Source organism: Salvelinus alpinus, chromosome 2 (genome assembly GCF_045679555.1).
Source record: "Salvelinus alpinus chromosome 2, SLU_Salpinus.1, whole genome shotgun sequence".
Classification (NCBI taxonomy): Eukaryota; Metazoa; Chordata; class Actinopteri; order Salmoniformes; family Salmonidae; genus Salvelinus; species Salvelinus alpinus.
The window spans coordinates 76,364,957-76,390,695 of NC_092087.1; the positions used below are offsets into that span (position 1 = coordinate 76,364,957).

The window sequence follows — 25,739 nt, forward strand, 5'->3', positions numbered from 1 at the left end:
TATTTTTTATTAAACTAGTTGGAAACGTTGATTCATGTGCATCTATATTTTTAACCATCAATTTCTAACAATTACAGTTTTCCAATTAGCAAAAGAAAGGGCTCTATCTTACACTACATTATCTGCAATATTTTATTCTGTAAATGCTGCATTTCTTCCCTTTTGTTGTAAACTGTTAGCAAGAATCCACAAAGGAATTGAACACAGTGACTCACCAGTACGTGAGCCGCTCTGAAGAGGTAGCTGAAGGGATAGTACAGGAGGTTGATGAAGGAAGCAGCGTACAGGTCAGCATAGCGCATCACCTGAGAGGCAAACAGAGTCTGTCTGGAGCCAGACCTGAACAGACTACCCATCATACCATAGCACATGTCCATGTCATGGGTCACTTTCTGGGGAGGGGAGAAGAACACCGGGTTTAGATACTCAGCCGAAAGACGCTCGGAAAATATGTCAAGCTCTGATGGAAGAAAGTGATGACCATTGTCAAATATGTTTTAATGTATGGTTCTGTGCTCATGTGTTATGTGTACATGCTGACTACTTCCTGCTGACTACTTCCTGCTGACTACTTCCTACTGACTACTTCCTACTGACTACTTCCTGCTGACTACTTCCTGCTGACTACTTCCTACTGACTACTTCCTACTGACTACTTCCTACTGACTACTTCCTACTGACTACTTCCTACTGACCTCTTGCCCTTCTAAAAAGAGGTTTCTAACATCCAAGGGTATTTTCCTGGTTAAATACAAAAATTCCTGGAGGAGGACAATGGAAATTCAGCGACTTGTGTTCCCGGTATATCCAAGCCTTCGACGGGACGGGAGGAGCATCATAGCGTAGTTTCAGGAGTTTACTTTGAGGTTGTAAGACCATATAAGTCCACAGTTGGGAATGATTTGGTTTAAAGACTAAACTGAAACCTGTAACTATTCAGGGACACGTGTGGACATATTGAATCATGTTTCTGTAGTTGCTATGGAAACATGTGTAGAATCAGTACCTTGACCCTTCTCTGGAGAGCACTGATGTCAGGTCTCTCATTACTACTGCTGTCTAGATGCCTGGAGAGATAGAGAGATACTGGGTTAGATAGAGAGTACTGATGTCAGGTCTCTCATTACTACTGCTGTCCAGATGCCTGGAGAGATAGAGAGATACTGGGTTAGATAGAGAGTACTGATGTCAGGTCTCTCATTACTACTGCTGTCCAGATGCCTGGAGAGATAGAGAGATAATGAGAGATAGAGAGATAATGGGTTAGATAGAGGGCAAAGAGATAGAGAAGAAGGGGATTGGAAGTGAGAGAGCAAAGACAGTGCTAGTCACTATTATAGAGAGCAAGACGGAAGGGGACAGGCCTACATAGATAGACAGACTGTTTCTAAATGGGCTGAAGTCTGACTGAAGCCAGTTATCATCAGACCGATGGGGCAAACCCTGCAGACTTTGGCCCAAGGGCGACACACAGACACACACACACACACACACACACACACACAGGGAGCAGACGGTGACACACACCAACGCACACACTCAAACAGTCATTCACGCACACACACACACGCCAGGTGCAGAGGCAGCCTAGAGAGCGAGCAGAGGGGCGTTGTAGGGGAGTAGACGGTGCAGTACTCACTTGTAGAGCTCCGCCAAGAAAATGTCCAGGCCCTGCAATTCCTCGAATAACGCTGTGAGACAGAAGAGGAAAAGGAGGGCAGGGTAAGTCTCAGTCACAACATATTTCCCTTTCCCTCCTCCTCCCTTAAATCAGCGGTGGAGAAAGTACAGATAACACAACAACAACAACAAAAAATCGACGTAAGTAGTACTTTAAAGTATTTTTACTTAAGTACTTTACACCACTGCGCTTAATCACAGGTGTTGTCTCACTCTTGTTCCATCTGTTGCTTTTTCACTCTCCCCCTCTTTATCTTCCTCTCTCATTCACCCTCTCCCTGGCACGCTGTCACTCACAGGCCGCTGAGAGGTTTACGAGGGCATTTTACAGCTACAATGACACGTCACAGTTATATTTGTGTATGTGTGCCTGTGCATGAATGTGTGTGTGTGTGTGTGTGCGCACAAGTGTGTCACTGCTATAATATACACCCCTTGACTAATTAATACCCCTTGACTTTTTCCACATTTTGTTGTGTTACAGCCTGAATTTAAAATGGATTAAATTGAGATTTTGTGTCACTGGCCTACACATAATTTCCCATAATGTCAAAGTGGAATTATGTTACGACATTTTTACAAATTAATTAAAAATGAAAAGCTGAATTGTCTTGAGTCGATAAGTACTCCACCGCTTTCTTATGGCAAGCCTAAATAAGTTAAGGTCCCTCAGTCGGCAGTGAATTTCAAACACAGATTCAACCACAAAGACCAGGGAGGTTTTCCAATGCCTCGCAAAGAATGGCACCTATTGGTAGAGGGGTAAAAATGAAACAGCAGACATTGAATATCCCTTTGAGCATGTTGAACCTATTAATTACACTTTGGATGGTGTATCAGTACACCCAGTCACTACAAAGCTGCAGGCGTCCTTCCTAATTCAGTTGCCAGAGAGGAAGGAAACCGCTCAGGGATTTCACCATGACTTTAAAACAGTTCCAGAGTTTAATGGCTGTGATAGGAGATAACTGAGGATGGATCAACAACTGTGCAGTTACTCCACAATACTAACAAATGACAGAGTGAAAAGAAGGAAGCCTGTACAGAACCAAAAAATATTCAAAAATATGCATCCTGTTTGCAATAAGGCACGAAACTAAAACTGCCAGACATAATACTGCAAGAAATGTGCCAAAGAAATTAACTTTATGTCCTGAATACAAAGTATTACGTTTGGGGCAAATCCAACACAACACACTCTTCATATTTTTAAGCATGGTGGTGGCTGCATCCCGTTATGGGTATACTTGTCATCGGCAAGGACTAGGGAGTTTTTTTAGCATAAGAATAAATTGAATAGAGCTAAGCACAAGCAAGATCCTAGAGGAGAACCTTGTTCAGTCTGCTTTCCAACAGACACTGGGAGACAAATTCACCTTTCAGCAGGAAAATAACCTAAAACACAAGGCCAAATATACACTGGAGTTGCTTACCAAGATGACATTGAATGTTCCTGAGTGGCCTAGTTACAGTTTTGACTTGAAAATCTATGACAAGACTTGAAAATGGTTGTCTAGCAATGATCAACAACCAATTTAACAGAGCTTAAAGAATTTTAAAAAGAATAAATGTGAAAATATTGTACAACCCAGGTGTGCAAAGCTCTTAGAAACTTACCCAGAAAGACAGCTGTAATCGCTGCCTAAGAATATTCCAACATGTATTGACTCAGGGGTGCGAATACTTATGTAAATGAGATATTTCAGTATTTCATTTTCAATAAAACACAAAAATGTTTTCACTTTGTCATTATGGGGTATTGTGTGTAGATGGGTGAGAAAAAAAAATATTGAATCCATGTTGAATTCAGGCTGTAACACAACAAAATGTGGTATAAGTCAAGGGGTACGAATACTTTCTGAATGCACTGTATGCCATTTAGCAGACGCTTTTATCCAAAGCGACTTAGTCATGCATGCATACATTTTACTTACGGGTGGTCCCGGGAACCGAACCCATAATTCTGGCGTTGCAAGCACCATGACCTACCAACTGAGCTACAGAGGACCAGTGCTCTCCAGTGTGTCCATCAGCCGTTTTATGTACGAGTATCTGTGTGTCTGCACACGTCTGTCTGGCTGCTTGCATGGGAATGTCCACCCGTCCTTTTGTATGTGTGTGTGTGTGTGACTGTGTGTGTGTGTGTGTGTGTGTGACTGCGTGTGAGACTACGAGTGTGACTCACAGCTCTTGTCAGTCCAGACATGCAACTCCTGGGCCAGCTCGGGGATGACGAGGAAGGTCCTCCAGCCCTGGCGTTTCTTGGACTTGAGGATGTCCCCGAAGATGTGGTCTCCGATGTAGACGATGTCCTTCCCCTTGGCCCCCAGCAGGTCACACACAATGTCAGAAGAACCTGGGCGAGAGAGAGGGACATATTGAAATGTAGATGTTACTGGACGTTATTGTTTTATTAAAGATTTGTCCCACGTTGTTTTTAGAGTCATACCATTGTTTTGTTTTTAGGGAACCCAGACCTCCCTGGACAACAGTGAACGTTGTTGAGAAGACGATGCTGGCTAAATAAAGGTGAACTGAGATCCCTCTTGTTTAGAAGTACTCTGCTAGTTAGATGATTTGTGACGTTTGCAGTGCTGTCTGGCTGTTTGTGCTGTGAGTCAGTGCATTTCCCCAGGTACTGTATCTTACCTCCAGAGTAGACGATGCCATGGTGCAGGGGTCCGGTGTAGGTCCCGATCTTCAGCCGCCCTGTTGTCTAACACCAGAGAACACATAGAGGTGAGGTTACTGTTCTAACACCAGAGAACACAGAACAGTAACCTCACCTCTAACACCAGAGAACACATGGAACAGTAGCCTCACCGCAAAACAATGTCAAGTTTTTGTATTTATTATGGATCCCCATTAGTTCCTGCCAAAGCAGCAGCTACTCTTCCTGGGGTCCAGCAAAAAGGCGGTTTATACAATTTTAAAAAGATTACATTCACAGATTTCACAACACACTGTGTGCCCTCAGGCCCCTACTCCACCACTACCACATATCTACGTGTGTGTGTATAGTGCGCATGTTATCGTGTGTGTGTATGCATGTGTCTGTGCCTATGTCCCCGCTGTTCCATAAGGTGTATTTATCAGTTTTTATTTATTTTTTAATCTAATTTTACCGCTTGCATCAGTTACTTGATATGGAATAGAGTTCCATGTGTAACGGATGTGAAATGGCTAGCTAGTTAGCGGGTACGCGCTAATAGCATTTCAATCGGTTACGTCACTTGCTCTGAGACCTGAAGTAGGGTTTCCCCTTGCTCTGCAAGGGCCGTGGCCTTTGTGGAGCGATGGGTAACGATGCTTCGTGGGCGACCGTTGTTGATGTGTGCAGAGGGTCCCTGGTTCGCGCCCGTTTCGGGGCGAGGGGACGGTTTAAAGTTATACTGTTACATTGATGCTGTTGACCCGGATCACTGGTTGCTGCGGAAAAGGAGGAGGTTGAAAGGGGGGTGAGTGTAACGGATGTGAAATGGCTAGCTAGTTAGCGGGTACGCGCTAATAGCATTTCAATCGGTTACGTCACTTGCTCTGAGACCTGAAGTAGGGTTTCCCCTTGCTCTGCAAGGGCCGCGGCTTTTGTGGAGCGATGGGTAACGACGCTTCGTGGGTGACTGTTGTCGATGTGTGCAGAGGGTCCCTGGTTCGCGCCCGTGTCGGGGCGAGGGGACGGTTTAAAGTAGTACTGTTACACATGTAGTCATGGCTCTATGTGGTACTGTGCGCCTCCCATAGTCTGTTCTGGACTGTGAAGAGACCTCTGGTGTCATGTCTTGTGGGGTGTGCATGGGTGTCCGAGCTATATGCCAAAGTACAGGTAGTGATGAAGTCAATCTCTCCTCCACTTTGAGCCAGGAGAGATTGACATGCATAGTATTAATGTTAGCTCTCTGTGTACATCCAAGGGACAGCCGGGCTGCCCTGTTCTGAGCCAATTGCAATTTTCCTAAGTCCCTTTATGTGGCACCTGACCAGATTAGTCACCTCAACTTGCTCAAATTATAATTCTTTAGGAGTTGTACTTCACATTGTGTGACCGATTAGCTATCAGGCTACCACCCTATCAGGCAACCACCCTATCAGGCTACCACACTCAGAAGTCTTGGCACTGTGTTCTGACAGTACCCGTTCTCCATCTACGTGAGTGTAGAGGTGCGATGGTGTAATTACTCACTGTGTCGACTTGTCTGAGCACCGTTCCCTCTCCAAAGAACAGAGGCTTCCTGGCGTCCACCAGAATCAGGTCAAAGTAGGACTGCCACGGCCGGTGGGCCGTCCCGTGCTGCAACCCAACCACACACAGACAGATTCTGGCCAATGCGTACCGACTATAGTTAACTACATGCATCTACGTAAGTTAACAAGATTTCATGTCTGAGGGAGAATGCCGTGTATGAATGTTGAAATGATTCTCTTACCTTCGGGCCGTGGGGGAAGTCAAACAGGTATGTCATGATCTTCTGTGAGAAAATTAAACAACATAACGAGTCTATTAGTCATCTCATTTAAATGTCTTGGTGACAGTGACAGATACCGCAGCTATAGGCCAACCAGTTCAGTACACAAACACATCACCCCAGTTTCATATGGTAAACGTGACAGTTTGCCAGGACATGTTTTGAGAAGCTGTGTGTACGTTTGCTTTGCATATTAAATGTTGGTCTGCATGGACGTTTAACAAGGCAGGACTTACCTATTGTTTTGGACTCTGAAGGAAGTCTGTTACTGTGTACTGTGCATGTGAAGCGTCCATTCCTCTGTGAGTGTGTGTGTAATTACAGAGTGTGTGTGTGTGTGTAAACAGTGGACCAGGGCACTTAGCGTGGTCAGTACTGTGGACTCACGTGTGTGTATTTGTAGTCACTGTTGGTGGCCAGGAACACCTTGGCTACTTCATTCAATCTACTCAGCAGGAGAGGCAGCTTTGCCTTGATGAGAGAGAACACTAAATATTACAAAGCCATTATCATATACAGTGCGTTCGTACAGGCATACAGACAGAGACGTAAAGTAAAATGTTAACTTCTCATCAGGTTTTGAAGTCGTCGTGTCAGTGTGTTCCCATTGGAATACGACACAAGTCGAGCGGTGAACGGGCTGATAAAATGTTAATGTGTGAACTTACGTCTCTCACTACGTACTTTTCAAGGTTCTCTACTGTCTTTTCCTTCAGGGTGCCCTGGAAGACAAGACTACAGGTAAATAGGTTGAAATACATAGACAAATAACAAGCACGCATCTATATATCATACAAAAGGATTTCTTTATGATGACACTCACTGTACATACCATTAGCACTAAGATAAACAGTAAATGATTGCTTCAAGATAAAGATAATCATTGGGCGTTTAGCCCCATATAATACCTTGAAATGGCAGTAAAGTGAATTGAAGTGAACAAATGGTTGCATTGTGAAAGACTTCCTCATCACGCTACCTTGAAGTGGACCCAGTCGACGGCGTCGCGGATGTCCTGGAACATGCTCTTGAAGGACATGAAGAGGTCGCCATCTTTAAAGCCAGTCTCACAGCTGAGGTAAGGGGGGAGGAGAGGGACACACAGAGCCAGTGGACAGGCCAAGGCCAGACAGAGAGCTTTGCTTTTAAACGCTAGTAGCCATTTTTCACTACATTTGTTGTTTTGTTTTTGTTTTGCTTTTAAATGGGATAGTCTTCCCTTGTTTGAGGTGGTTTCCAGCCAAACAGGAAAGCAATCTCCCCCTAAAAGACCAACAGCTCGTTTCAGAGGAGAAGACATGCAGCCATTCCAGATCACATCATCACACCAAGAATTCATTAAAACTATCGCTAACAAACGATTGTATAATTATATCGAGACGATAGACATGATATTACATCATGCTAGACGATTAGTCATTACAGATTCATTTAAATAATAAAAAGTAATGAAATCTGAAAATATGGAACTAAGTTACTGCAAGCATTCGTGGAATGATTAGTATCAAAGACCAATAATCATTCAGATAGCTGAGTAATCCTAATAAAGTATCTTGTTTATGACACAATAAAAGGGTGGTCCTATTACTCAACCACTGGCTTAACAGGGTTAGGGGTATAATATTTCCTTATTGGAGGATTTTTATTGGTGATATGGACCTACCCTGTTGTCATGTTGTCTAATTGGCTTATCAAATGTTGCCATGTCACATCCAGGAATGACTTGTATATAACCCACAATAAAATAAGGTGGGTAGTGTGACTAGGGATTCCTTACCTTGCATATCGGTCACAGTTTGAGAAGAAGTCCACGAGGCAGGCAAAGAGGTAGGTCTCTGGAGAGAGAGGGAAACTGTACTGTAAAATCAATCGAGTGTCAATAAAGTTAAGTTGAACTCCATGGCCTCGCCTCAAACTGTGCTCAGACAAAATGCAGGGCATGTCTGGGCTTGTCCCTCTTATGAATGACAGTTGAATCTAGATGGAGATAAACACATATTTAAATAATTGAATGGCTCTGGCATGGACAGAATCTCTCCTCCTTCTACCTGGCAAGTTGAAGAGAGTGTTGAGGATATAGAAGCGTTCAGTGTCGTCACGTTGGATGAACTTGTTCGGGTATAGCTCCCGTATTTCAGGTCTGGGGGAGAGAAGGGGAAAAGAAAATGCGACGTCAGGAGAATTTCTTGGCAGGTAGACCGGGATCTAACCTTCAAACCCGCTCAATGATCTGGGGAGAGGGGACGTAAGGGAGGACGTTGCGAGAAGGTTAGGAGAGCGTTGGGTTCACCATTTACCCTCGTAGGAAATTGAAGCCGTGGACACAGACCAGGATGTTGCCGTAGGCGTCCACCTTCAACAGGTTCCCATACATGGTGTCAAACACCAGGCCTCTGAAGAAATACAGAGAAACAACATCATTCAGTCAGTTAGAATACGTCTAGAAATGATTTATACATGATCCTTAAAAGCCCATCAGACAATCTACCTAGCTACAACCAGGACCAAATTAGAAACCCACGCATCCAGGTACAAAAATAGCATTAAAACGTCCTCACCATGGCAACAACATGGCAACCATGATGTGATAGGTAATAGGTACCTGGTAATAAAGTACAGCTGGTGCCCCGTTGACATCAAAGCGTTTTCCAGTAAAAAATTAAAAAGTATAACACCATCACCATGGCAACAACATTAACGGTATGATGTGATTGGTGGTCACCTGGTGTGTGTGTGTGTGTGTGTGTGTGTGTGTGTGTGTGTGTGTGTGTGTGTGTGTGTGTGTGTGGTGTCACCTGGTGGGGAAGGCGGGGTCGTAGACGAAGCTGAGCAGCTCCTGGGGGTAACCGATGTGGACCAGGCGCTCCACGGTCAGCTCAAAGCCCAGGGACTCATACTCTGGAGACTTGTACACTGGGGAATAGAAACACAGACGTTAGCATTTAACACAAGCCGGTGTAGACTACACAGAGTCACACAGCAGCGCTCCACGAAGCCTATACAGTGACGTAATTACACTGACACCATACATTTAGGAGAAGGACGTAGGAGGAAGTCAAGTCTAATTGCCTGTTCGCGAACGGACTACTCTGTAAATAGCAGCCTCCAATTTATCCTCAACCAGCCAATGTGGACCCATTCACCTCAACTAGATAACAGGACGTAAGCTATTGACATGACACAACATGATGGTGATGCAACGTGAAACAGGTATTTTAAAAATAACTCTAACCGTCAGGGTATCTGAGATACTGTTGGTAATAATATAGCCTAGCCCCTCTCCCCCTAAAGTGCATGCGCGCACACGCCCGGGCACACACACACCGAGCGCAGGGGCCTGAATATCCTAGGATCTAATCCGTGGAGAAACAAGATCCATAGCTCAACTCTGGACTCTGATACTAATGAGGCCCGCGGAGACGATGACATTCAGACACCAAACAACCAGGCAACCAGACATCTCCAGGGCCCTGTTCATTAGGGCACGTGACAGAAAATTGTTTACAAGGTTTTGCAACAGAAAAGGATAATAAGCCTTTCTTATTGGGCATGTCCATTTAGTCCCTCCCTGTTTGTCTGTTTTCCGCCGTTTGGTGCCTAATGAACACACCCCCAGGCCTGGCGAGCCAAGTCATGGATGGAGAGGGATACAATGTCCAGGCCTGGGCCAGAGGGGCCTATCAGCCAATTAAAATGCTAACTGACATTGGAAGAAGGCTCTGTCAGATGGTATTAATATAAAGGGTGTTTTTCCACTTTAGGTCCAGTCAGGCTGCAGGAGGGGAGGACTTAACTGATGCTTAGAGGGAGCAGGAAGGACGATGTGGGGATAGGCTAGCTAGCGCTGAGACCCCAAATGTGGAAGGAATAGGCCTGGGCAAATATGTGTCTTACTGAGTTAGCGTGCATAGACAGACAGAGATAGAGAGAGAGAGAGAGAGAGGAGTGTGAATACCCATCTTGGTGTAATGTGTGTGCTCGCACATTTACCCATTTGTGTGTTTGCTTCTTAGCCCAATTGTGTGTTCTCTCTCTCACTCTCTGGTGAGTTCAAATCCCCTGTGGTGTTCCAGTGTCCCTGGCTAGCGAAGCAGAGGAGTGGTGGGCATCATGCCCAGTGCTGCAGCCTCGAAGAGTCGCACAGTCCTGGGCCAGACTCCTCCATACAAATACCCCCCCCACCTTTCCTCTCCTCCCTCCTCATCCCTGTCTCCATTTCCCTAAACTCTGTGGCTGTTACAAAGAAACCTATTTTAAGAGTATTTTCCCCTCCGTCACCTTCCCGATCAGCTCTCTCTTTGGTTGGCCGGCGATGAGCAGAGTTCGCTCTCGCTCTCTCCGCACTGTCCACTGCTGTGACCTTCAGACAGCTTTAGCTTAAAACACACACAGGCGTGGAAACACACACACAGCCTATTTATGTCTGTATATACAGCACAGTCTAGTCCAGGGATAGGCAACTTTGATGGGAGTGGGGGTCACAAAAAAACAGAACTCATCATGAGGGGTTGCAGTGGGTCTGCATACCCACATCCACACCCCCACCTTGTGAGCAAAACATGTCAGCGCCCCCCCCCCCCCCCCCCCATCGTGACAACGAAAATAAATAAGTACGTTTTAAAAAAGGTCATTTCCTGCAATTCTACACATTTTGCCATGTGGTGAACAGAAAAGTTTGCAGTTTTTAATATGATAACTGGCCCCAACCCGGTCGATAATTTGGCCATGGTTACTACAAGTTTAAATAGGTGGACGCTAGACTAATTTACCAATCAAAAAAAAAAATCCCTGACATTTCAAAATTGCACCTTGTGTGTTCTATTATTCTAACTCGCAACAGTAAGTTGAGAGTTGGGGGGGGGAACTGTTCCGCGGCCCGCCGGTGGCCCATCCCTGGTCTAGTCCATTAGATTTACTGGTCTGTAACCATGTTTAAGTTGAAATAGTTGACTTGTTTACTCATAGGTGAGGGGTATAGCTTACATTTGGTTGGAACGAAAGTGACACTGGAAAGTAGTAAATTATAGCCTGGTAACACAAACACACACTAAGCTTGGGGATCCATTAAATCCTCCTCTCCTGATGCAGTCGTTGACAGGTAATTATACTCCCCTTAAGCTGTGTGTGTGTGTGTGTGTGTGTGTGTGTGTGTGTGTGTGTGTGTGTGTGTGTGTGTGTGTGTGTGAGAGAGAGAGAGAGAGAGACCAGGCTAGAATTTACAGCCCTCCAGGGTCACTTTCTTTCCAAATGTAAGCTATACCCCTCACCTAGGGGGTAAACAGCTTTACCCTTTAACTAAAACATGGCCGTAGACCTGTAAACATATTGGACTAGACTGTGCTATATACAGATACATAAACAGCCTTCATCCCAAATGGCACCCTATTCCCAATATAGTGCACTCATTTTGACCAGAGCCCTATGGCACCAGGTCAAAAGAAGTGTACTGTATCGGGAATAGGGTGCCATATGGATCGCAACCATAGCTTATGACATATGAAGTGTCTTCTGTACAACTTCCTGGTTGCTAATTATAGGCCTAAGTACTTATCTAGCTGTATCGGAGGTGGGTCGAGACGTCGCTGTCACTCAGACAGCAGTATCTTTATTAGACAGCAACACCTTGTCAAAATAACATAAATTAACATGGGTACTGTTAGTAGCTTGGGCTCCGCTCTGCCAAAGGCTAAGAGTTAGCATAGCACAGTCTAGCTTATTCCAAAACGAATGGCTTTCAGGCTAAACACCATGCTACAATAGAACAGTGAAAAATAATCCCGTGCCCCATAGAACTAACAGGTCGACAGTGTGGCTCCAGTGTCATTTGAGCTTCTCAGAACAGGAGTCTCTCACTAGGTTGTTTTCAGAACAGTGTGTGTGTGTACAGTGTGTGTGTGTACAGTGTACACAGTGTGTCATTTGAACTACAGTACATTGAAGCCTCTCTATGTTGTGTTTTCAGAACTGTGTGTGTGTGTGTGTGTGTGTGTGTGTGTGTGTGTGTGTGTGTGTGTGTGTGTGTACAGTGTGTCATTTGAACTACAGTACAGTGAAGCCTCTCTATGTTGTGTTTTCAGAACAGCGAGTCGTCGAGGACAGATGTGTCAGCCAGCGTTGCCGGGGGTATCTAGTTACCACGGTAATTTGCTAGAGGCGAGTGGGCAGGGACAGTGTTAGGCCACACGGAGCTGTCATCAGCGGATGATTTCACGACCTTTGATATAAACCATAGTTAATGACGGATGACCTATCATAGAAGGGCATGGTTCAACTAATGCGCTTTTCTTTTATCAGGCATCGTGACCTTGATATGGATATACTGTATCGTATTGACATGGATAGACTGGATGACATTTGATCTCCTCTGTGCGACACAAAGCTATTGACAGAAGGCCTATCATAGAGGAACATGGTTCAACATTTGCCAGATATCATGATCCTAATATGAACGTATAGGACCACTGTACGGTTATGGTCTATTTACAGTCAGAGGATTTGTTGTACATTTAACCATGTTGTATGAAAACAATTGTGGACAACTAACGGCCCTCTTTTAAAATCCTCACTAGAAACAGAAACCAACGTGTAGCCTACCTGCTGCCGTGAGAAGTCGTCCCAGTGAGGGGTCTGACTCCTCAGGCGTCAAGTCCTATCAACTTTGGTCAAGATGCTATCTAGCTAGCTAAATAATAACCTAGATTATTATTATCTAGGGTTCAGTGACTCAGCTAAGTGGAGGGTTGGTAATTCATCTATAAATACAGTGTGTGTGTGTGTGTGTGTGAGACTTTGAGGAGGGGGTCATCCCAAGGGAAAGGGGATTGCTTGTACCCGCAAACACATGGCCCATATCATATTTCCATCATCTGAGGGCAGATTTTACAGACGCTCAACTGTTGACATGTAGCCTCTTGATATGGGACGGCACATAACCAAGTGATGATGTTTACAAGATGCCAGGGCTATCGTATCGCTTCACTCAACGCTCGAGTTGCGACCGCAGGAACGGGCTGTGGCCTCCCTGGCCAGAGCGCGACACAGCGACACCTCGGCCTCCTGCCGGTCACTGGGGAGAACCTCATCTAGGGTTCTGGTGCGCCTTGCGGTTAAAATCGGGCACGGACTCATGTCAACGGCATCATTTAGACATTGTGTCAAGCGATGTCCCCTAATTGGCTTTAGCCTAGCCTTCATGTGGTTGACGGTCAGGTCAATGGATTACAGACAACCTATTGTCACTTAGAAAACAATTAGAAAATTACTGCTACTTTTCTTTTTACTATTGCTTACTCAAATACAGAGAAACTGTACTAGTGTTAATATTTAGAAAGTGAGGATAGTCTTAGCCAATCACTTGAGGTCAAAGAGTTTTGTTGTTTGCAATTTCCAATGACAGAAGAGACTAAAAACAATACATCTAAACTGACATCGAAATCGGATTACAGATTCAGTTCACGCATTTTCCTCCGTTACAGTATCCTTCTGAAGAACTCATCACCTTTTTCCATCATCGCTGTACCCCAAGAAACCTACACCTCCCCTGTCCTTCTACCCACCACCCCTAGTCCCCCTAGGCCCCAGTGAGTCTGGTCTGGGCTTATCGAATGACACGTGAGCCCCTGTTCTGACCCGGTGTACTTTGTCAACAAACGCTGAAGGAGAAATCAATATGGCCGACGACTAGTTGCTATGCCAACCAAACTAGAGTTGAGCCTACATTGTAAACTAGTGACGGTGGGCTGAGGGCGCCCACACACACACACACACACACACACACACACACACACACACACACACACACACACACACTGTAAAGAAGTGTTGACGGCCAGGGCAGCGACTGTAGAGCACTTACCGGCTAGAGTGTAATCCATATCGAAGCCAAAGCATTTAATCTTCTCCATGGCCAAGCTTCTGTTTACAAAAACTCTAAAAAAGGGAGGAAGCAGAAGGACAGAATCAGAAGAGTGATTTTGAGAGACATACAAGAGAGTTGTACCTCTGTGTGCAAGGAGAACATTAGGATAAATTGCCTCTCACAGAAGAAGAACGAGCAGAGGTATTTTGGGGATTAAATCATATGTTAACCATCTAGTGATGGTGGTTCTCATGGTTCGTGGATCTCATTGTGAAATATAGCCTAACAAACATCAACAATTGATATGCATGGCCTCAAAACAGATATTAGAAACAATTTGGCACAGATAATGAAGTCAGTAAGCTCCCATTTTCTCTAGCCTTACAAGGCGCGTTCCCACATGTCTTAAAAACATAGGCATTTGAGTATTAGACAGCTAGACTCGCTGTCTGAGCTTTTTAACCTTTTAAAATGCATTATTAGCCCTCAGACAGTGCATTGCTTCCTACAGGGTAGGTTCACAAGTGCACACTATAGCAAAACACTTTGCAATGGACAACAAAATGAGCGTTTCTTATTGGACAAGTTCCATCCCTGTTTCAGTCCGTTTGGTACGTAATGAACATGACTCTCCATTCTGCATAGACAGCATGTTTATGGTGGCACCTCAACTAGCTCAACTGTTCCCGGTGTTAAATCTGAAGGCACGGTAGAGGGATCTGCATGGCCGGAGTGGTCGGCATTGTTGGCATATCCTGCCTGACACTTTCTGATCCAGCCATCTCCAGTGGCAGGCCAGGCCAGGCCGCTCCAGTAGCAGGCCAGGCAGCTCCAGTCAGAGAGATCTCTGTTCCTCTGGTTCTAGGCTTTACCGTGTTAGCGCAGCCTAGCCTGCTACCTACAGCTTTTGAACAAACTACCACAAAACAACTTATACTGCAAAGTAACTTGTATAAAAAGATTAGGCTACACATAGAATTTCGCAATTTTTTTCTAAATATGTTGGTATTCAAAAAAGGTCTCCAGATGTTTTCACGCACAAAACATTAATCTAGCCATTTTTAAATATTTCATACAACTAGTAAATCCAGTTGAACAACTACATATCTGTTAATGAGATTGAAAACATGTTGACAGGCATTCCACAAACCGGTTTGTCTTTGCTCCGAAACAATCAATCAACATCTGACACAATCCTCATTTCCACAACACTCTTACACTACCCTAACATTACCCTAACACTACCCTAACATTACCCTAACACTATCCTTTTCCTATTCAGGGAAATAGCAGGTCCGGGACGATACCAGTATCGCAATACTCGCTAGTATCATGGCAAAATAAATAAACAGATTTAACTTCTTTAAGAAAAAAGTCCTATTGTTGGTAACAGACATCATTATGTTGTCATCAAGTCACATTTATATATTTTCCAAGCTATAGAACACAATATTTTAAATACAGCAGGTTTTTCAAGGAGCAAAGTCTTGTCTAGTTTTACCATGGAAAACATATTTCACTATGATCGAATACTCATACTACCCACACTAATGTACTATTTGTGACTTAAATTGAGTATGTAGTATGCTTATTGGTCATAGTATGGATATAGTTAAGATGCCAAAAGTTCCGGAAGTCGTACTAAATTTGCCAAAATACGAAGTATACTAGCAGTGGACACAATTTCCGTGCTTTTAGGGCCCATAATGAAAAATGGGCGTGGCTTCACAACGTTTTCAGATTTGAAAAAAAATGGTGGAAAATATGCAGCTAAAGTCCAACGAGATTCATTGCTTTAACTAATTAAGACACATGTTAAGAAAATGTTGAGCAATGTAATAAAGTAATAGCTTTTGAAATAAGTTACATTACACGTTATGTTGGCTGACAGTTAGCTAACCTTACGAACCGCATAGCATATCATCACAGCAGTATGTAAGCTAGCTACCGTCCTAAAGTTAGTTGGCTACTAACATATCGAATTTGCCAGGCAGTATGTTAACTATATGCTATATAACTAACTGCCCAATGTTTATTGACATGATTATTCACTTCATTCTTAGCTACGTGGTTTAGTCATTGTGCATTCCCAAAGGGCATTGTTAATTCTGTCTATCTACTCCGATTTCAGAGCACTCTCGTCTCGTCTGAGGGCGCGTTTGTAAATTCACGCTGGCTATCTTCTCCAATTTCAGAGCACTCTCGTCTGAGTGTGCCAGAGCGCAGAATAACTGATGAATTTATGAACGCTTAACACCCATTCAATCAATTCAATCAATCAATTTTATTTTATATAGCCCTTCGTACATCAGCTAATATCTCGAAGTGCTGTACAGACACCCAGCCAGAACCCTACTCCTCGACCAGAGAGTCCAGTGTGTGCGCTCTGAACGCTCCAAGAGCGAAACGCTCTGAATTTACATACGCTCCAGATTGAAATGATGAACACACCCGAAATCGTAAAAGGTCTAGCTAGTCATTTGTTATGCTAACAAGCTAGCAAGAGGTTGCATAGCAACAGCATCAACTTCCGATAGACAGGCAAAGCACTAGTACACTCAACTGAAAGGATACAGTTCTTTTACAGTATACTAAAATTAACTAATAGTATGTAGTATATACACTCATTAAGTATATAGTATGTTAGTATGGGTATTTGAACACAGCTATTATGATACTGCTATCTTCACGGACCTAGGAAATAGACCATAATACATTCATAAATCATCCAATATTTTGTCATTACCTTGCTGCAGCTCCATACTGAACCAGCTTCCACTGCGAGTTAAGCCCGACGGCAGACATACGATGCATTCTGTGTCGTGACTAAAAGTGTACTAGCCTGGGCTCTGGCCTAGCCCAATTACATAATACTATTCCAACTCCAGCCCAGGAACAAAAGAGCCCACTCTCTTTGCTTCCTTGCCATTCAATTTCTGACTTGTTGCAAAAATTATTGTTGCCATTCTGCATCATTCTCTGTTATTGTTGTTGTTGTTTGTGGTGCCCGTTTGTCACTAGTGGTGTTGGTGGGAGGGAGTTGTTGTTTGCTCTAGACCTCAAAGACATCCAGAACAATCCATCAGGTGGAAACAGCAACAAACTCAGTGCCTCCCAGGCCCTAAGTCACTGGAGCTAGTCTACTGTACAGTACTAAGGCTCAAGCCTGTATTCGCAAAGAGTCGTAGTGTACTAGGATCAGTTTAGCCTTTTAGATGACAATGAATGTGATTGTATGGACCGGAGAGACCTGATCCTAGATCTGCGCTCCTACTCTGAGACGGTTTGTGAATAGGGGCTATGCTTTCCATCAGGAATAAGGAGAATGTAACACCATTCACTGCTTTAACTCAGAAGAATTTAATCAGAAATAGCCAATTACCTGATGCTTACAATCCCTAATATGGATGATACAATTACAATGTCAGTGCACTGGATGTGAGGCAAACCTACAACTGACACTAAGCTGTGGTTACAGCCGAGGTCTCTCTAGGCTAACTGATAACAATCAGCTGGAATGTGAGTAGGCCTCAGAAGGACCTACTGTATTCTCAGCATTGAGTACAAAGCGGGGTCTTGAAGTAATGGGTAGATTACTGGAGTTCTCCTTGTTACAGTCCCCCTACGAACAGGTTAAAACAGTCAAACTTCTGGGACTATTAGCACGGAGGTGAATGTGAGTGGTAGTCATAAATGTTGCCCAAGTGTGCGAGTACTCTTCTCCCTACTATTGACAAAGAGTGACGGTGGGGGACAGCCCACTTTGACCTGATGACCGGGCCTCAAATAGACTGAATGTGTGGGCCGGCCTCTCGTACTAGCCTACCATTACCTGACTGTCTGGTTGTCACCACTGTGGTCTGAGTGAGGGGATTCACTTTTAGGTGCAGGCGACGTAGAAATAGATTTGCTAGAACGGGTAAAGCCCCTCAGAGCACAGTGATTCTATTTCTATGTAGTCTATATCTAACAGTGAATCCCTAGCTTAGGCAGACCACAGATTTGTGTTCCACCAGTAACCTTACCTTATGGAAACAGTACATTGAACCTACCGTGACAGACCCTTGTCTGTGAGACTAACAAATGGTGTTAGCCTTACTGACTGAGAGGATTGTTTCATTGTAAGGTTTCATCAGCCTTTCAGCAAAGATATTCTCTCTGTAAAGGTTGCTGATATTTTTGAATCTGCAAAGTTTGTTAAACTAAGCCTGACATTTCAACAAAAAAGTGTTGCTAGATGTACATAAATGTATCAACCCCTCCAAACCAGCAAAACAACCAGGTAGTAACAGTTCAATGCTGTTGTTGTGAGGGACTTTGCTTACAGACTTCCTTATAGATGCCAGAGTGCCAATGACTGGAACGAACTGCAAAAAAAAAATAATAATAATAAAATCGCTGAAGCTGGAGACTCACATCTCCCTCACTAACTTTAAGCACCAGCTATCAGAGCAGCTCACAGATCACTGCACATCTGTAAATAGCCCATCCAACTACCTCATCCCCATACTGTATTTATTAATTTTGCTCCATTGCACCCCAGTATCTCTACTTGAACATTCATCTTCTCCACATCTATCACTCCAGTGTTTAATTGCTATATTGTAATTACTTTGCCACTATGGCCTATTTACTGCCTTACCTCCCTTATTCCTACTGTATGTTTGTTTATTCCATGTGTAACTCTGTGTTGTTGTACGAGTCGAACTGCTTTGCTTTATCTTGGCCAGGTCACAGTTGTAAACGAGAACTTGATCTCAACTAGCCTACCTGGTTAAATAAAGGTGAAATAAAAAAAAGTTTAAAAAGTGAAGGCAGATAGACCTAACAGTGACACAGTGACAGAAAAGTGACAGCTTTAGTGCTGCTGTAATGTCCATAGCTTATGTAAACGTATGAAATAACTGCAATTAACCCGCACGCGCACACACACAACGTCTCTTTGGTGAAGTTAAACGTTGCACAAGCCGCTGTTTATCGCACTCACGTGGAGCCGGCATTCCTGCCCACTGCCATTGTCTACCATTAAGGCCAGCTAACCAGCATGGCCAAAGGCTCCTTTCCTGTCGTTAGATAAAATGCATTTAGGGTTCATCTATTTTAGGTTCCCCATTTTCAATTACAAAAGTAAGTGACTGCCAAAACATTGTAACCTATTTTACGACTGGGCACCACTTTAGCCTATATTTAATGAATTAGAGGACTAGTTTATCGAGTTAGGACATAGAGAGAGGTTATTTGACCGCTGCACGCAGCTAGTGTGGGACCACACACACACACAGTCACACACACTAGAGCTGGGATGATAAACCGAAAAGTATCGAGAGACATTTTGCTGATAACTTTCATTACGATAAGTAGCCTACAGTAGAGAAATGTGAAGTTTGAAATGAAATAAGTTTGCTAATATAATATGGATGTTTGTTAATGGGACAATTGATGGCTACAACCATACAGGTACTAGTAGGTTAAAGGATCATTTTTAAAACCTGTGGTGCACATTCATGTTGTAAACTTATCGTTCTATTTATCGTTAGCGCCTAAATTCAGGCAATTTATCGCAACATGGATTTTCCCCCATATCGCCCACCTCTAACACACACACACACAAACAAAAACAAATCACAAACGACATGTCAGTATTGAGAAAATAAATGTGTTTCAGTTGAACAGGATGTTGGTATAACGATTATGAAGTTCTGAGGAAGACGCTTCAGACAGGAAGTGTTCGATTAAATCCACAGAGACTTCAGAACTGAACGGGTGTAAAACAAACTAGTACACACTGACTCTGTAATATACTCTACATTGCTGACAGGTTGTCGCAAGCTATTTGACCAAAGAATAACCTACAACTACACCACATTCAAATCCACAGCAATTTACAAGACATACTGAGTGGTTATGAAGATGTGAACTGAGAATTAGGCTAAGTGGAAAGTTGAAGTTGAAAGACATTTACAAACAGAGGGTTGGGTTTCAACACATTTACAACCAAGTAGTATCATAGCGTCCTGTCATATGTTGCTGCTGTAATTATCTGAAGTAGACTAATGACTAAAGAAAGCAGTGACACACAATACACGGCTACATACAGTACAGTAGCTTAATACAACTGAATCTTATTGTACATCATTTACATGTTAGTCATTTAGCAGACGATCTTATCCAGAGCGACTTACAGGCGCAATTAGGGTTAAGTGCCTTGCTCAAGGGCATATCGACAGATTTTTCACCTAATCGGCTTGGGGATTCGAACCAACAACCTATCAGTTCCTGGCCCAAAGCTCTTAACCGCTAGGCTATCTTCCCAGTGTCCATCCATACATACATACAGTACCAGTCAAAAGTTTGGACACACTTACTCATTCCAGGGGTTTTCTTTATGTTTACTATTTTCTACATTGTAGAATAATAGTGAAGACATCAAAACTATGAAACAGCACATGTAGTAACCAAAAAGAGTGTTAAACAAATCAAAATATATTTTATATTTGAGAGTCTTCAAAGTAGCCTTGATGACAGCTTTGCACACTCTTGGCATTCTCTCAACCAGTCAGAGGATAAGTTCATTAGAGTTACCAGCCTCAGAAATCAGCAACTAACTGCACCTCAGATTGCACCTCACAGAGTTCAAGTAACAGACATTTCAACATCAACTGTTCAGAGGAGACATGAATCAGGCCTTCATGGTCAAATTGCTGCAAAGAAACCACTACTAAAGGACACCAATAAGAAGAAGAGACTTGCTTGGGCCAAGAAACACGAGCAATGGGACATTAGACCGGTGGAAATCTGTCCTTTGGTCTGATGAGTCCAAATTTACGATTTTTGCTTCCAACCGCCGTGTCTTTGTGAGATGCAGAGTAAGTGAACGGATGATCTCTGCATGTGTGGTCCCCACCGTGAAGCATGGAGGAGGTGTGATGGCTTTTCTGGTGACACTGTCAGTGATTTATTTAGAATTTAAGGCACACTTAACCAGCATGGCTACCACAGTATACTGCAGCGATACGCCATCCCATCAGATTTGTGCTTAATGGGCCTATCATTTGTTTTTCAACAGGAAAATGACCCAACACACCTCCAGGCTGTGTAAGAGCAATTTGACCAAGAAGGAGAGTGATGGAGTGCTGCATCAGATGACCTGGCCTCCACAATCACCTGACCTCAACAAAATTGAGATGATTTAGGATGAGTTGGACCGCAGAGTGAAGGAAAAGCAGCAAACAAGTGCTCAGCATATGTGGGAACTCCTTCAAGACTGTTGGAAAAGCATTCCAGGTGAAGCTGGTTGAGAGAATGCCAAGAGTGTTTAACACTTTTTTGGTTACTACATTTACATTTAAGTCATTTAGCAGACGCTCTTATCCAGAGCGACTTACAAATTGATTCCATGTGTTATTTCATAGTTTTGACTATTATTCTACAATGTAGAAAATAGTCTAAATAAATAAAAACCCTTGAATGAGTATGTGTGTCAACTTTTGACTTGTACTGTACATACATACATACACACATACCTATGGGAACATGTCACTCCTGACGGTATCAATAACTGTGGTAACTAATATGTCACTTACAGTGTCCATCAATACATACCTATGGTAAGCCTCTCTGCGGTACTTCTTCATGGCCAGCCCGTCCATGTTGGCTGGAAGGTCTGCATAGTTCTGCAGTCTGTCGCTCCATGACGTGGTCATATTTATATCTTTAAAATCCTCTGAAAGTCAATCTAGACAGGGAGAAAATAAGAGAAATTCACCTTGACATGATTCTGCAGTTTCCTCTTCCTGCGCTTTGAGCATAGGCCTAACTGAACATGATATAGGCTTATCTATTTAGCGTCAAATAACTATGAAATCTTCAAACAGGAGGAGTATGAACTCTCAAAGAGTTCACTACACTAACTCTGCGGAACCTGTATGAACGAGTCACAGTTGCAAGCCACTGCCTGCCACCCGGCTGCATTTAGACTAATTATGTAGTTCGAAGGCGGGGAGAGCCGCCGGGCGTGGAGAGCCGCCGGGCGTGGAGAGCCTAGTCCTCCAGTCACACCAGCTGTTTGTTTTGTCAATGACAGAACATCAGAGCCACAATAATCTTATCAAATCCCTAAAATACACTAGGCCAAGTCTGTGTACCAAATGGCACCCTATTCCATATATAGTGTACAGGGTACTGCTTGGGACACATCCCTAGTTTGAGTCACGCTTGACTACTAAAGAAATCGAACAGCGTGTGTTGTCAATGTTCACACGTTGCAGTTTGCAGGCCATTTCTATGCAAGACTCGGTAATGAGTTAGAAGAAGAGGGGATGGATGTAAGACTAATTACTGTCCTCATCCTGACTGTGGCTAATGAAGAACGGGACGGCCACCGAGGTGGAAGAAATCAAAGGAGTCACTCACTTCTTCTGGGCTACTCAGTCTGTGGGACAAAGATCTAGGGTAGGTTAGGTTAGATTAAATCGAGCACACGTGAGAGGAAATTGAGTTGTACGGTAGGCGTAACACATTTTTTTTTATGATAAAAACAGAACTGAAAAGAGCCTTCAGTGCCAGCATGCACATCTGTTGAGTGTTTAGCAGCGTACAATTCTCAGGGGAAAGATTTATGTTTTTAGCTGTCTCTCCAGAGAATGACCAGTTTTTTATTTATTTTTTTACATTAACTGCCTTCTCTATCACCCAGGAGACTAGAGAAGGGGTCAGGAGAAAAAGCTGAGGTCAGCTTTTCTTTGCCACACAACTCGCAAATGACACAATACACAAACAAGCGAGAAAACCTTGAGAGGTTGAAGGGTAAGGTAGCCAGCAGATCTGACCTTGCTTACAGCAGCACTAGGGTTGTACAGAATTCCTGTATATTAACACACTGTGTGCCGGCGTGAGATAAGGCTCGGGAAACGTACCTCAATCCAGGGATGAGAAATGTGTTGTACTTCGAATTGTCCCGTTATCCCAACTGTTACACCGAGAAGATTGAACCAGTGCTCGTTCAATCTTCTCATGGTGTAACAGTTGGGATATTGGGACAATTCGGAGTACAACACATTTCTCATCCTTGGATTGAAGTACGTTTTCTGAGCAATACCTCACGTCGGCTCCACGGCGTCTTAATATACACAGGAATGCTGTCCAACCCTAGTGCAGCTGTAAGCAAGCGGGTCAGATCTGCTGGCTAAGGGTGAGGGGAAGACTTCTCCCCAGCAACCATGAGTTTCCTCGCTCTCAGCTGTGCTATAAGGAAAAGTGACATTTGATGAGATGCTCTGAAACTGGGTTCAGGCAAAGTGACATCACAGTGTGAACTGAGCAAGTTTTCTAAGGAGGCCAAGGACAGCCCTTGGCATTTTTGGCATAGATAAAAGTTTGCCTATTCCAGCCTTATGCTCCTTGACAAACCAGTGAAGAAATGCAGAGTATAGCTTTATTTAACATTTTGTAATGGGCTATACAATCAAAGACCAAGTTAATATTTTTATCCTCAATAGAAAATTATACAGTGTTCCGACTTGGTCCAAGGTCCTACAGGGAAGACTGGACCTGCCTTGTCAGCACAATCAATGCCGGATTGGCTGATGATGCACCATGCCAGATATGTTTTTGATGAAACAAATAGATAGCTAACGTTATGTAGCAGCGAACTACTTTTTACGTTTGCTAAAAGAATGGGCAAATCAACACAAGGTAAAAAGAATGTCAAGTAAACTAGCAGTAACTACTCCATTTGAGTAGCAAGCAATAATCAGCTGAGCTACGCTAGCTAGCATGGTAGCTAACAGCAATTTTGTGGCCAACAAAAAGTGATAAGTTAGTTAGCTAGGTCACATTTTAAATTCAGTAGCTAGGTATGTGCTTTAAAAAGGTGCAATATGCATAAATCACTTGCTAATATTTCACCTCAGTTCAGTTTGTGACAAAACAACCAGTCATTGTGTAGAGAATCATTGTACCATCTAATATATTTTCCATAAACAAAAATATTGTATTTTCAGCTGTTTGAAGCTGGTATACAAAACTGAAACTTAAGAACGGGAAGCATAGAAAAAGCGCACATAGAACAGATCTGCCGCTTCTTTGACTTGCTTTCAATAATAATGAAAGATCTATAACCAGTATTTCTATGTGAATTTGGTTGGGTCGCCACAAAAAAGTTACATATTGCATATTTAATAACTAGGTTTAGCTCATTGTTAGCCTGAATATATACTGTAGCTACCTTTTAATTATAGGCTCAGCTCGCGCAGGGCTTGTCATTATGCGCTTATCTTGCCTGCACAAACAATGGTCTCTGTCAAATCACATTTTCTTTGCTTGCAGGTCGCCAAGGGGGTTAGCTAGTTATAGCTAACTTGTCAGCTAACAGCTGATTATGGAGTTTGGCATTAAATACTAACGTTAGGCAATTTACAAAATGGACGTTAGCTATGCCACAATTTAACTATTTTGTCGCATTTATTAGCATTATGCTAAGCTAGCTAGCAGGTTACAAAACAACCATTCACATCTGCTCCCCCTTCACGGAAAAGCCAAAGTGGCAGACTGTCTATAGTGGAATAGAACAAAAACGGGTGTTCTGTGACCGATTTGACATACACTCACCTCTGTATTCCTCGATAAAACAAAAACTGCACCGTTTGATAATCTGAGCATGCGCTTCATACACGATCAACGTGGAACAAAATCGAAAAAAGTATCTGAAATGCACTCGCAGAAGAACAAGTAGATACGTTATGCATACACAGTCCTTGGAGATATGATTCTTTCGCAATTTCTTGGAACAGCTCTCTGCTGACAGTGGATTGTTACGGAGGCAGTGGGCGGTGTTTTTCTGCTGTAAGGGGGAGGGACATAAGTTGTATTATTGAAATGTGATGATTTTAGGCTGAAAACAATTCTGATATCATCAATGGGCCATCAATGAGACTACTGTTGCAATTCCTTTCATTCACTAAATGTATTTAGAATAAAATACAATTGTGATTTCGTAATTTCACAAGTTTTACTGCAAACACTATTGCAAACTATGATTTGTTTTTCCAAATCAATCTATTGACAATTTATACTTTTTTTATTAGGCAAATAATTTCTCTATTCTCTATTATTTTGCTGAATAGTAAGTAGGCCTAGGCCTACAATAAAATGGCCTGCAATGCAGACTTGGACAATAGAGACTGCTGCTGCCTCCACATAAATGCATGGAATAAATTGACACAACATACATAGAATAACACCCCATCATACACCCCTCTCCCCACCCACACAAAACGTTAATAAGTGCATGGCAGGCAAGGATGTGACTAGGTGGCAGTTCCACATGATGAAGGCCTAAAGGCCAGGCTCCAGTCTGTTATTGCTGTCTCCCTAATCTACCTCTGTGTCTCCGCTGCTGTTTAGCAGTTTTAATGACAGGGGGACAAAATAATGTTTATATCTGTTCAGCCTGCATCTAGGCACCCTTTAACACCTCCCTGGTGGCATCAGCTGGAGCTCTGTGTTCAGTGCATGTGTGGGGTCCGATATGACCCTGTCCTGGAGAGAGGAGGGAAGTGGCATGACTATAATCTTCCCTGCTGTCTTAGTCAGTCTCAAGATTTTACCAAACCATGTAACAGTGAACTGCACCGTCAGGTTACCAAACCATGTAACAGTGAGCTGCACCGTCAGGTTACCAAACCATGTAACAGTGAACTGCACCGTCAGGTTACCATACCATGTAACAGTGAGCTACA

General features: G+C 43.3%; 1 protein-coding gene across 1 annotated transcript in view; it reads right to left on the reverse strand.

Annotated features, from left to right (window-relative positions):
• LOC139567770 (cytosolic purine 5'-nucleotidase-like) overlaps positions 1-24,816 on the reverse strand; it is a 29,147-nt gene extending 4,331 nt beyond the window's left edge. The window contains exons 1-17 of the mRNA XM_071389255.1: positions 24,610-24,816; positions 21,604-21,736; positions 13,999-14,072; positions 8,939-9,056; positions 8,441-8,536; positions 8,192-8,283; positions 7,921-7,978; positions 7,123-7,216; positions 6,812-6,865; positions 6,531-6,614; positions 6,105-6,146; positions 5,861-5,968; positions 4,330-4,396; positions 3,866-4,036; positions 1,640-1,691; positions 1,007-1,067; positions 216-392 (exon numbers count right to left, since the gene is read on the reverse strand). Coding sequence (XP_071245356.1) covers positions 216-392; positions 1,007-1,067; positions 1,640-1,691; positions 3,866-4,036; positions 4,330-4,396; positions 5,861-5,968; positions 6,105-6,146; positions 6,531-6,614; positions 6,812-6,865; positions 7,123-7,216; positions 7,921-7,978; positions 8,192-8,283; positions 8,441-8,536; positions 8,939-9,056; positions 13,999-14,072; positions 21,604-21,704 — 1,449 coding nt within the window. The 5' untranslated portion in view covers positions 21,705-21,736; positions 24,610-24,816. The remainder of the gene's footprint in view (positions 1-215; positions 393-1,006; positions 1,068-1,639; positions 1,692-3,865; positions 4,037-4,329; positions 4,397-5,860; positions 5,969-6,104; positions 6,147-6,530; positions 6,615-6,811; positions 6,866-7,122; positions 7,217-7,920; positions 7,979-8,191; positions 8,284-8,440; positions 8,537-8,938; positions 9,057-13,998; positions 14,073-21,603; positions 21,737-24,609) is intronic.
• Between the last annotated feature and the right edge of the window lie 923 nt (positions 24,817-25,739).